Below are 12,298 nucleotides of genomic sequence, written 5' to 3'. Positions count from 1 at the left end.
AAATTTAACAAGTAACGGCGTCGTACGTGCAACCTAAGGTTCGACGCATTGAAGCATGACTATTCACTAAACGTGGATCTTTTTGTTCACACGTTCAATCAGATGTTTTGTGTACAGATCGCCTCCAAAACAAAATCATGATAGAAGGATATGATCCAGTTTACCAAGCCCTGTTTGGTACTCTGTTTACATGGGGTCTAACAGCATTAGGCTCTGCATTAGTTTTTGTATTCGCAAGTGGGAAGGCAAGTATTACCTAGGCCTAGTAAGGTTAAATATATATAATCTAGGCCTATCAGTTAGTAGGCCTAGAGTAGTAGGCTAGGCTAGATATTTAGTCAGGATAACAATACACTCTAGCCTGGGCCTACACTAGTAATATATAGAGGGCGGTGTAGGCAAGAGGACCAAGCAGAGCCAATATAATAGATAGGCCTAGATAATGCATGTTGCGGAGCGTTTATTCAAGTAAATAAATAAAGATCTAGAGAGTTTATCCATGGCGTTAATTCAAAGCGCCGGGTTGTTTATTCGAATAAATAAAAGTATTTTGTTGCTCCTATCTATACTGTACATGCAATTAATGCAAACAATTTTAACACAATTTGATATGTGTATCACGTAACCTTTTAACCCAATGTCGTAACTATGTATATATACTGTATGGCTGTGAGCTAACAAGTGAAATTGCGCACACGGGTTGAACTATTCCTATTCAAATCATCAAAATAAGACAATATTATATGTTATGTTATATATACATTGTCATTAATATAATTTATTTTACAGAGGAAAGTATTAGATGGCAGTTTAGGATTTGCAGCTGGGGTATGATTTTTTTATGTTTAAATACATTGTTACTACACGAACCCACTATCTTTAAATGCATTAAGATTTAAGATTAACTAATTCTTATATATTGTTTTGTGAGTGGTCTGATTGAGACAAGTTTTTTACTTCTAAACCAGATCCTAACCAAAATAAGGGAAAAATATTATGTTAAAATGTATGTGAAATAAAATATACTATTTTGGTTGAATAAATATTACGAAACAAAACGAAATCCTGAATGATTATAATAAAATATATAATACACATCAATTTACATAATTTATGATATAGTTTTGAATTTCTAAATTTAAAATGTTATGTTTTTTCTAAAGGTTATGCTTGCTGCTTCTTATTGGTCATTGCTAGCCCCAGCCATTGAGCTAGCGACACTTTCAGGTACATATGGAAAAGAAGGAGAATGGTCGTTTATCCCAGCTGCTGTTGGCTTTACAATTGGAGCTGCATTTGTTTATGCAGCTGATATACTCATGCCTTATTTGGTAATAATTTTTATTAAATCACACTACTGTTGTTGTAATTGAGGTTGAAATCTATTCTTCTTTTCTTTCCTTGTCCTCCTTTTCTTTCCCTCTTTTCCCTTTCTTTTCTTCTTCTTTTCTTTCCTTCTCCTCTATTTCTTTTTGTCTTCTCCTTTTCTTTCCCTCTTTTCCTTTTCTTTTCTTCTTCTTTTCTTTCCTTCTGCTGCTTTTCTTTTTGTCTTCTCCCTTTCTTTCCTCTTTTTCTTTCCCTTTTTTCCTTTTCTTTCCTTCTTCTTTTCTTTCCTTCTCCTCCTTTTCTTTTTGTCTTCTCCTTTTCTTTCCTCTTTTTCTTTCCTCTTTTTCTTTCCCTCTTTTCCTTTTCTTTCTGTCTATTCCTTTTCTTTTCGTTCCTTCTACTTTTCTCTCCTCCTTTTCTTTCCTTCTTCAATAGGTTATTTAGATTATGGATTTCATTAATTATGTATTATTTGCTTTTTGTTGGATCGAAATAAGTTATATGAATGAATTTGTTTACCCTAATGCACATATGTTTGTAAAATCAATTTATTATAGATTATACAACAGAAATCATTATTACACTGCAATTCAGTGAGCGCAGTATAGCAGTACAACATGTATTGTTGTAGTACTATGTAAATGCAATCCCAAATTATAATAGTTTAAAACAAAATGATCCAATGATGTCATCAGTGATGTCAAGAAAGTGTAGAATAAACATAAATGAATTTACCCCATTTTTAGGGTGTTACCTCGTCAAACTTAGCAGTAGTATTTAACAGTGAACAAAAAGAACATTCAAGAAATGAAGATATATATAACCAATATGATGAAGAACAACCGTCAACTGTAATAGGTAGGCCATGCTTTATCTCAGTACTGGGTTACATTCTGATGTAACTTCAAAACTGTGCCAATTTTTAAAGTATATATGTTGGTGATTTAAAATACTATGGAAAAGGAACACACATTTTATGTATTGGACTATCATATAAAAAATCCCCCTTTTGGACACCCTTATTCAACAGAGAACTTTTATTTATATAAGAAGGAGAAATATATGTTTTAACACTACTAATATTCCCAATCAAAGGACACCCATATTGAGGAGACATTTCATTAGGTCCCAGAGGTGCCCCCGTCTACTCTATATTTATATTTATTTATTATTTTTTGTTAAAATGATAGGAATGTCAGATAATGGGTCTGTAACACAAAGAAGAAAGAAGTTGACATCAGATGATACCATAGAGCAATCATCAACTAGTCAACAAGTTAACACAACACAAAATAAAAGTCATCAATGGAAACGAATACTACTTTTGATTTTAGCAATAACTATTCATAATATTCCAGGTAAAATGCTTAAAAAAAGTTGAGTTTGATTTTAATTTTAATGTGTCGTCGAGCATTCACAGACATAAACGATAAAATGTTATGCCACTGTTGAAGTTTATCAAATTGTAATGACAAAAAACATTAGAAAATAACAAAAATGTGATAATGATTATATTAATGCGACTAAAAGTGTTTTTTATGCAACAAAAAGTTTTTCATAGTAATTCTTTACTATATAGTACAGTAACTCCTTACTAACAATGAATTAATGTGTATGTACTTTGGTTTGATAGAGGGTCTGGCAGTAGGTGTTGGTTTTGGTGCCATAGGAAAAACACCCTCAGCAACTTTTGAAAGTGCAAGGTAAGTTAATTACAGCAGAACCCCTCCTTTGGGAAGCCACTATTCAGGGGACACTTCTATTATTAAGGAACACTTAGTTACACATTGATTAAGATCTGTCTCTTAAAACCCAAATATATACCTTACCCTGTTTTATTATTCTCGATTGTAGGAACTTAGCAATTGGTATTGGTATCCAAAACTTCCCAGAAGGACTTGCTGTTAGTCTTCCATTACGAGCATCAGGATTTTCAATATGGAGGAGCTTTTGGTAAATATGTTATTGTTTCACTTATTTTTCAGACATTAATGCTAAAAATGAATGCTACATGTAACAATACATAACAGGAAATTCTGTATTTGTACAGTGTAATATTGTACAGTATTTTGTACAGTATAATAAGGTACTTTGATTGGAATAGTCATTTTGAATTGGAAAAAAAACTGTTTTTTTTTTTAAATCCAGTATTAGAAGAGTTTACTGTATAATATATATATTGTATTTAGAATACATAACTCCACTGATTCGTTATTATGACAAAATCAATTTTGAAATATTGAATCACAATGTCATGTATTTTCTAGCTTAGAGTATTATACTGTACTGTATTTTATGTAATAATATGTAGGTATGGGCAGCTAAGTGGAATGGTTGAACCTATAGCTGGAGTGCTGGGCGCTTTGGCCGTAGTCATTGCTGAACCTGTGCTTCCATATGCTCTGTCCTTTGCTGCTGGTGCCATGGTGTATGTTGTCATGGATGATATAATGCCCGAGGCTCATTCATCGTAAGTATACAACCATTAGTTAAGATCAGTGTTGTGATAGCATTTGTAACCACACCAAAACCAGAATTTGTTATAGAATGTAAGAGATGATTTAAACAAATCTTACCATTTGCGAATATTTGATTAATTTTTTGTTGTTCTTTCTTTCAGTGGTAATGGACGTCTCGCCTCATGGGGTTCTATTTTTGGATTTGTTGTTATGATGACCTTAGATGTTGGGTTGGGTTAGGTTAAAGGTCAAATACATTTTGATTATTTTGTTCCTTTATTTATTCAATCAATTATAGTATTTTATATTATATATTTCCATGAAATAAATATAAAATAATTTAGTCTTAATGAAGTACATCAATTTTAATTTTATTTACAAAATGTGCCTTAGAAAACAAATTAAACATAAGTATATGTGTGATGATTATCACTTAATTTGATTATGATTTATAATGTTATGATTATGACTTGATTTTAAAATGTTTGTCCAAAATCACAAATTTTAAAAGTTTGTAAAAGTGCAATTCAGTTTAAAGAAAGATTAAATAAAAAATGATACATAATTAATAATACTATATTTAATAATTAATAATACTATATTTAATAACTGTTTAATACCTGTAGAATAATGTTCTACTAGAAATTTATTCAACACTATGACTGCTGCTGCTGCACATTCCTTTTCTTGGGACAGCTGTCTTCCTTTGGAATGAAGTTTAAAAAATAATGTTTCAAATTGTATTTTCTTAATCTCTAATTAAGTGTATTGAGGCTTTTAGAATAATTCCATATAATTTATAAAGCTCTGTCTACACTATCAAATATGGTAGTGATATGCCCAAATATGGTAGTGATATGACATCATCATGTCCATATATGGGCACATCACATTTTTTTGTTGCATAAAGTTTGATATGAAGACAGAGCTTAAGACTGAATGATTATTATTATACTGATATAACATTTTGTAAAATGTCGCACCGAAGCTATGTAGATACATACCAGCATTTTGCATTTTATTATTTTTTCACTTACAAGAAACTTTGAACACCTGCTTTTTGAAGGAGGCTAATCGCATGTACCTGAGTTAATAAATGGATATGTGTCTTAACTATCAAACTTTATGTGATGTGACAAAAAAATATTATGTGCCCATTTATGGACATGATGATGTCATATCACTACCATATTTAAGCATATAACTACCATATTTGGGCACATCACACTTTTTTTGTCAAACAAGTTTGATAGTGTAGACAGAGCTTTACAACATTTTAAAAATATCAAAGCTCTTGAATTGATGACTGTCAATCAATGTTTGTTTATTAATATAAATATTATTACAGTTTATAAACCAAAGTATAGACCAAATACACCATGTTTAATACTTAAAGCTCAGGTACAGGCATGAATTTTAAATATAATATTTGGTTAATTGTACATAAATCAAATATTTGTAACAGAAATCAAGACGAAATGAATTTCCCCTTAATATGGCCAAATACAAAATTTGGCAAAGTTCTTCCATAAAAACCAGGAAGACTTTTTTTCAGTAGTTAGGTAGTTAACCTAATGTAATAACATGTCTGGTGACTCCCTAGAAGGTGAAAAAAGATGGTGGATATACGGTGGATAATTTTTGCTATAGTATGAAAATAAAATGCTGAAGTTGAATAAAAATACCAGAAATGTAATATTCAAGTTATATTACCTATATTTAGTTATCTGATAACATTTTTTACCACACCGTTTATTTTTCATAGCTTTTTAAAATGCCTCTCTATTTACAAAATTTGTGTACAAAAGAATAGAGATTTTACTGTGTAATTTGAACTATCCCCCCACTGATAAGAAAGTGCTTATTTTCAACAAGCTTGTGTAACACAAATAAAATCCCAAAAATTATGAAACATAGGGGAAACTATCGATCGATAATTATTGGAATGTATGATCAATAGAAATTTTTTGCCCGCACCTGGCCTTTAAAAACAAAGGCAATAACTTTAAAATAATTATTAGTGTGCTTTCATTTTGTTTGTTTTTTTAATGTTACTTTGAATCAGGCAATAATGCTTTTTAAAGTTTATCTTTATTAGTTATTAATTATTGTGTATCCATGTCTGATACAGAAAATTATGTAAAACAGTAGAACCTCTATTAAGGGGACACCTTTTGAACCACCAAAGTGTTACCTAAATTTAAGTGTCCCCTTAATGGGGTTGGTCGTAGTACTAAAACATACATTTCCCCATGGACGCTTTACAGGAAAATATTTTCTTAATAGGGATGTCCCCTGAATAATAGGAGTGTCTTACAGGAGGGGTTCTACTGTATTCTACTTTAATGCTTTTTTTTTGTTTATTAAATGTTAAATAATTCATTTGATTACAATTTTTAGGGGAATACTGTAATGTTTAACTTTTCTATAATGTACAAATAAAAACAAAACTACATTATTAATTTAGATGTTGTATTTATTTATAGAACACAAAATGTCATAAAAAAACAAAATCATAATTGTCTATATATATTATGTACAGTAATTAATATTGACACCATCAATTCATTAAGGCCAAGACGACCATGGCTTTGAATGTGACATCTCTAAATGTTAAAATACCTTGGTTATATTTGTCAAATGGTAATCCAATACATAATTGGGCTAGTACCTGCAACATTTGACTACCCACAGTTTTTCAAAGCACACCATTGAAGCACCATGAAAGAATATATGTGTATGATACAGTACTACTATATATTACCGAATATAGTCTCATGGGGCCTGTGTACGAACTTTGGCAAAAACTAGGGGGTGGGATTGCTTAACAATGGATCTTTTAGCCTAAATTAGTGGCTGGCCTTATACCTGAACATATATGGATGATTACAGATTGTATTGTCATACAAACAACAGTTAAGTCCATGACCTGAGCTTGGTAGTGACCACTGTTATGAAACAACGGACAGTGACTGCTTTTTGCTGAGTTACATTAGGGGGTGTACATGGCAATATTTGATGGGCAGTACCACTGTTAAATACAAAACCAAATGATGACCGTTGCTAAGCTGCTATACCATCGTGAAATGCCAGAGCAGTGACCGCTTTTTGATGACCATTGTATTCTCTCTTGACCTCGCCATGTTCAATGCTCCATAATCTTGCCATGTTATCAGATGAAACTAGAGAATAACAACATAGATTGATTACCATGCGATTAAAAAGGATGATTTTCTATAACGGTGTTTTGTGTAGGTATTGCGCATACAGTGCTGACACATTGTGAGCACTAAAACAGTAATTGTATAGGATACCTGTATTCTCATTAAAACATTTTGTTTTATTTCATATGCATCCAACAGCAAGCACAAACTGGCCAATAACAGGATGGATAAACTATTTTATAATTTATCGTGCTTATAAACTAAGTCTCATTTGAGGTTTAGGGAGTAGAGTTGAAAGAGTTGTGAGTTACAACCCTGGCACTAAATCACGATTGAACTCTGGATTGGAAGGCAAGCACGTTAACCACCAAGCTACAGCTCCACTACAGAGCTGTAGCTTAAAGATAAACTAACCTGAAACCAAGTACTGTGAATCTGATGAGAAAGCACAATCCCAAACCCAACGTTGACTTGCATCGCTTAATGTAGTCATCAGTGAAAAGTCGCTTGTCTTCCATAACTTGACTGTTTGATCTGATGATGTTGTTGCTAGCAAACTAGAAAATTAGAATGTAATATTTAAGTATACAACAGTGGGCAGTTAAGATCATTTATCTTCAGACTAATAGCGTGAAGAATGACTGTGGAAGGTATTTCTCTGGATGCTGTAGGTAAGTAGAGCCTAATCCACATTCTTGAGAAAATACCTGATCCAAATTATACTTACGTTGAGTCTGGGCTAAATTTACATTTTAGTGCGTACTTCTTATGTGCCTGAAGTTTAGTCTTTGGTCTTAGCTGTGATGTTTCTGTGCTTCGTCCACCTTTCAAAGCCCAAACATAACAGTTTCCTCTATTATTAACAGCAGCCATATAGGAAGCCTCTGCATCTATGCTGATGCTTTGTATTGATGCGTCTGCTTCAGGAATCTGTAGATATATTGTGTATTAAATAATAAATATAATTATTATATAGACACTGGGCTCCCTGACACAAAGCTATTTTGAAACTTATAATGCTGGTGCAGTACCTGCTACAGTACTTCCTTGGGGTTGAAAATCAGCACAAGCTTGGTGACCTACTGTAAAGGTATAAATGGCAGGCTAATGAGCTGGGAGTAGTGCTGTAGGTTCCCACCAAGAATTAAACATTATCATGTTGGTGCAGTACCTGCTGCATCCTTGTGCTTGAAGCCATTAGCACAAGCTCTGTGATCTAGGAGTATGAATATTAGGCTAGTGATCTGGGATTAGCACTGTGGGTTCCCACCATAAATTGAACATTAAACATTTTGCTGCAGTACCTGCTGCATCCTTGCTCTTAAATCTAACACTAGCCATTGGTACAAGCTCTGTTATCTAGAGATGTGAATACCAGGCTACTGATCTGGAGGTAGTGGGGTCTAACCCAAAAACTACCTGCAAATTCTTTCAAAGCATTCTCAATGTACTGAGCATTCAGTAAAATTACGTCATTAAGTCATTTTTCATGCTAAAGGCACAGATTAGAAATCCTCTATGTTCATTTCATCAATTAGTGAGTGAATTCTAGTTTAGTACATCATTACCAGTTGCTCATTGTGATCAGTTCGTAAATCCCAAATATGAACTGCTCCACTTTGATCACCAACAAACAAATCTCCCTGCAAAATAATAATAATTTCAATATGCATTTTATTGTGGTAATCACCCATCTGCTACTATTTTCCCAAACTATCAAAGCTATGTCTACACTATCAAACTAGTTTGACAAAAAAACTGGTAAATAAACCAAATATGGTAGTGATATGCCCAAATATGGTAGTGATATGACATCATCATGTTCATATATGGGCACATCACCCTATCTTCCTCTAATCTAATAGATAAAAGTTGTTATCTAGTGTTACCTGATTTGGATGAAGACATACACAGTTTACCGCAGCATTTACTTGAAATATACGCTGACACTGCAAATTTCTTGATCTGCAACCAAATAATAAAAACAGTGATATCAGAAAAAGAATATTGATGGATGACCTGACATTGAGCAGAAGTATAAAATCAAAATAGTACGGTACTGCTCTTCTTATTCTCCAAGAACATGTCTTTGACAGGTGATTTTGCAACCAAAAGAAATTGATCAAGACATTGTAAAAATATATAATATGTGCGTAAAGAATCAAATGCCCAATGCTTTAAGATTGGAGCAAGATTAACTCAGGGATCCCTGATTAACCTTCCTATATAAAGCTCTGTCTACACTTTTAAACTAGTTTGACAAAAAAAGTGTGAAGTGTCCAAATATGGTAGTGATGTGTCCAAATATGGTAGTGATATACCCAAATATGGTCGTGATATAACATCATCATGTCCATATATGGGCACATCACATTTTTTGTCACAAGTTTGATAGTGTAGACAGCTTTAAACATGTCAAAACGTATATTTATATTGAGACCTTATATCCCATATTTTGGCTGTGCAGTCCTCACCACCTGTGTACATCCACCTGCCATCTTCATGGAAACCTACTGCTGTTACATTTTTAGAAATTCCTTCATAGTTGATCACGGGACTCGTTTCTGCGGAATTTATATCATACATTCGAATGTGTTGATAACCTATGCGGGAAAAAAATATATGTTATTCAATGCAGACTATTGATGGTGGTTTGATTGAATTGGAAATGTGCTGGAAAGCTCTGTCTACATTATCAAACTAGTTTGACAAAAACAGTGTGACGTGCCCAAATATGGTAGTGATATGACATCATCATGTCCATATATGGGCACAGCACATTTTTTTTGTCACATAAAGTTTGATAGTGTAGACAGAGCTTTAGACAAAATAATGGAAAAACAGAGAAGATGTATTATACTAAAGATAATAATAATTCATAGATAGAGTAAACTGGTAAACTAATCAAGGGGGATGATGTTATGATGGTTAATAATTATTATCATTTTGACTATTATTTATTTATTTTTTTTTATTTTATGGCATGTGGCCAAGGATTACCAATAGTAAATTAATTACTGTCCTATTAGATAGTTGGTAATCTCCCTGATACAGGGACTTTTTGGTGAACCAGTTCACCGGGGTAACCACCTACTCTTCTCGGATGATGAACTTTCAAGTGCACATGAATTATAACTGTGTACACTGGAACTATGGTTTATAGTAGAATATTTATTAGATTAGATGACAATGTTGATGAAAACATTGATAGTATGCATACAGTACCTGCCGCTGCCAACATTGTTCTGTCTGGAGTAATTTCAAGGTTATTTACTTGCTGTGTACATATATAGTTTATAGGAATGTTTTTTTTTATTTTTTTGTTTTTAATGGTTTGTTTTGTTTTATCGGTTGGCTTAAGATGAGTTTTACTGAGCCAGCCTATAACCATTTCCACCTATGGTGACAAATGAAATCGATCGCGTTTTAAATCAGTTGCGTTATATCTAAAAATACCTTCCAGTATTTTTAAAGAGCGTCGCTAGATACGCTCATATTGAATTCACTCATCTTCATACATACTACAGACAGGAGGGATGTTTTTTGGGGGTAAGTGCATTTATTTTTTATGTCAGCTTAACCTGGAGGTGATCGATATGATTAAAAGAATAGCTAGCGGCACTCCATATACAAAATATCTGAAGAAGTTGATTTTAATTTTATCGCAACCGAAATAAAATGTGACCGATACATGTACGGTGGGTGGACAGTTAGTTAGTTGTCACCGAACAAAGTTATTATAACACTCATACACATATGTATCTAATTCAACATATTGTTGTTGTTGTGCGCGATTTGACAATTTTTTTTAGTTTTTAACAGTAGGTTACACCATGCTAGTAAAAGTATAAGGATACAGAATCAGGGTGTTGTACTGTTCGGTGGCAGATTCCACTGTGTGCCTGCCAGAAACGAATTGTGTGGTCGTAGCCTGCTGTTGCCAAAATAACTGGATCATGGCTATCACTTGAATTTGATGCCGCCATATCTGAAAATAAATACTATAATTGGCGAATATGTAAATACAATAGATTATGAATAGACCAATATTATGTAAAATAAGGGATAAGCCTACCTCTCAATCAATTTCTTTCCCTAAAACACTGTTTTGATCCTTTCTTACTATCTTCGATAGCGCCCTCTTTTGTTGATTTATTTGTTGTTATTTTTTTTTTCTGTAGAGAAGGGTCAATTAAAAAAGGTCAATCAGTCGGCCATTGAAAAGGAGTTCTCTTGTTGTTTTGTGAATAAACTCCCGAAGTATTTCAACTTTATTATACGTATTTAGTCATTAGGATTTGGCATGAGGTGTTTTACATTTTTATAAACTGTTCATTAGTAAATTTAACTTATAATTTTTTATTGTGGTCGCCGTAAAACGAGAAATTTAGGCAAAATATTTTGGGCGTTCTGTGTGTTTTGCGAAATGAAAAACTGTACGCGGGATACACTGAGCTGTGTGTCGTGTGGATAGTAGAGGGGGAATTGAAATCGAGACAAATAGACCAGTCTTTTTTATTTCAACTTCAACAGTATCAGAATGTGGTAATTGTTAAATTACGTATAATTTATTATAAATAGAATAAGGCTGTGTTTTTAAGCCGTCAGAAGTGGAATTCAAAAGAATGGGAGTTGCCATTTTTTACTAAAAAAGAACCGAATTAATTCAAAGTAGGCTTACCTTGCCTACCTACTGTAGGCCTAGCCTAAAATATCTTGGAAGATACATTGGTTTGATAGTTGTAAGTACAACTTAACGCAATGGCTAGTGTACGAAGTGTAACTGTGCACACATCAAATCAAAGCGTTCGTCCACATTCTCCTCGTTCGTATGATTATCAACTTAAGTTTCTTCTCGTTGGGGATAGCGATGTAGGAAAAGGAGAAATACTAAACAGAATTCAAGATGGTACACCAGATTCTTCGTTATATATGAGTAATGGTAAGTTCTAAATAAACCAAATGTAAAAGTATTGATTGTTCTAACTTAACATATGTTCATCTTTTTTACTTCTAATATGTTTATCCATAACAACTTTTTATTCTAGCGTAAATTTTATGTGTTACTGTTATTATATATCTATCATGTGATCATCATAATATTTTTTTTTTTTCAAATTCAGGAAAAAATATTTTGGTAAGTTTTGTCAGTAAAATACCAAAGAACCATTTATTTTTAAAAGGTTCTGACTATAACTGTGAAAACCGTAAGGTGGTGGTTTTGCTGGTACCTGTTTATGCTAAAATGTTTTAAAAATTCTGAAAATCTATCGATATTATAATTTAAATCCAAAGCTAAATTACCAAAACAAATCAGTGACTGGATCTCAATGGAGATACTGTATAATA

General features: G+C 32.7%; 3 protein-coding genes and 1 long non-coding RNA gene across 5 annotated transcripts in view; 3 read left to right on the top strand and 1 right to left on the bottom strand.

Moving 5' to 3' along the window:
• The first annotated feature begins 83 nt into the window (after positions 1–83).
• LOC144840804 (zinc transporter ZIP11-like) lies at positions 84–6,212 on the top strand. The gene is made up of 9 exons (XM_078696844.1): positions 84–245; positions 790–828; positions 1,164–1,331; positions 2,073–2,184; positions 2,517–2,684; positions 2,960–3,029; positions 3,181–3,279; positions 3,638–3,796; positions 3,947–6,212. Exons 1-9 carry the CDS (start codon positions 138–140, stop codon positions 4,023–4,025), a joined length of 1,002 nt encoding a protein of 333 aa, XP_078552970.1. The 5' UTR covers positions 84–137; the 3' UTR covers positions 4,026–6,212.
• A 34-nt stretch (positions 6,213–6,246) lies between these two features.
• Positions 6,247–11,098, bottom strand: LOC144840805 (target of rapamycin complex subunit lst8-like). 2 transcript variants are annotated; one of them, XM_078696846.1, is made up of 9 exons: positions 11,025–11,098; positions 10,807–10,937; positions 10,175–10,226; positions 9,390–9,552; positions 8,839–8,914; positions 8,518–8,592; positions 7,677–7,879; positions 7,364–7,506; positions 6,247–6,967 (listed from the first exon to the last, which is right to left on the bottom strand). In XM_078696846.1, exons 2-9 carry the CDS (start codon positions 10,933–10,935, stop codon positions 6,849–6,851), a joined length of 960 nt encoding a protein of 319 aa, XP_078552972.1. In that variant the 5' UTR covers positions 10,936–10,937; positions 11,025–11,098; the 3' UTR covers positions 6,247–6,848. The 2 variants fall into 2 exon arrangements, with proteins under 2 accessions (XP_078552972.1, XP_078552971.1); XM_078696845.1 differs by having other exon boundaries at positions 10,807–10,950; positions 11,025–11,086.
• LOC144840817 (uncharacterized) overlaps positions 9,634–12,298 on the top strand; it is a 19,402-nt gene continuing 16,737 nt past the window's right edge. The window contains exon 1 of the long non-coding RNA XR_013611959.1: positions 9,634–9,755. This is a non-coding gene — a long non-coding RNA (uncharacterized LOC144840817). The remainder of the gene's footprint in view (positions 9,756–12,298) is intronic.
• Positions 11,173–12,298, top strand: part of LOC144840808 (ras-related protein Rab-40C-like) — an 11,790-nt gene continuing 10,664 nt past the window's right edge. The window contains exon 1 of the mRNA XM_078696850.1: positions 11,173–11,891. Within this exon, the coding sequence (XP_078552976.1) occupies positions 11,711–11,891 (181 nt within the window). The 5' untranslated portion in view covers positions 11,173–11,710. The remainder of the gene's footprint in view (positions 11,892–12,298) is intronic.

The sequence above is a fragment of the Antedon bifida genome, chromosome 4 (genome assembly GCF_963402885.1).
Source record: "Antedon bifida chromosome 4, ecAntBifi1.1, whole genome shotgun sequence".
NCBI classification, from domain to species: domain Eukaryota; kingdom Metazoa; phylum Echinodermata; class Crinoidea; order Comatulida; family Antedonidae; genus Antedon; species Antedon bifida.
Note: the sequence above shows the minus strand (reverse complement) of the source record. Positions and strands in the feature narration are given on the sequence as shown.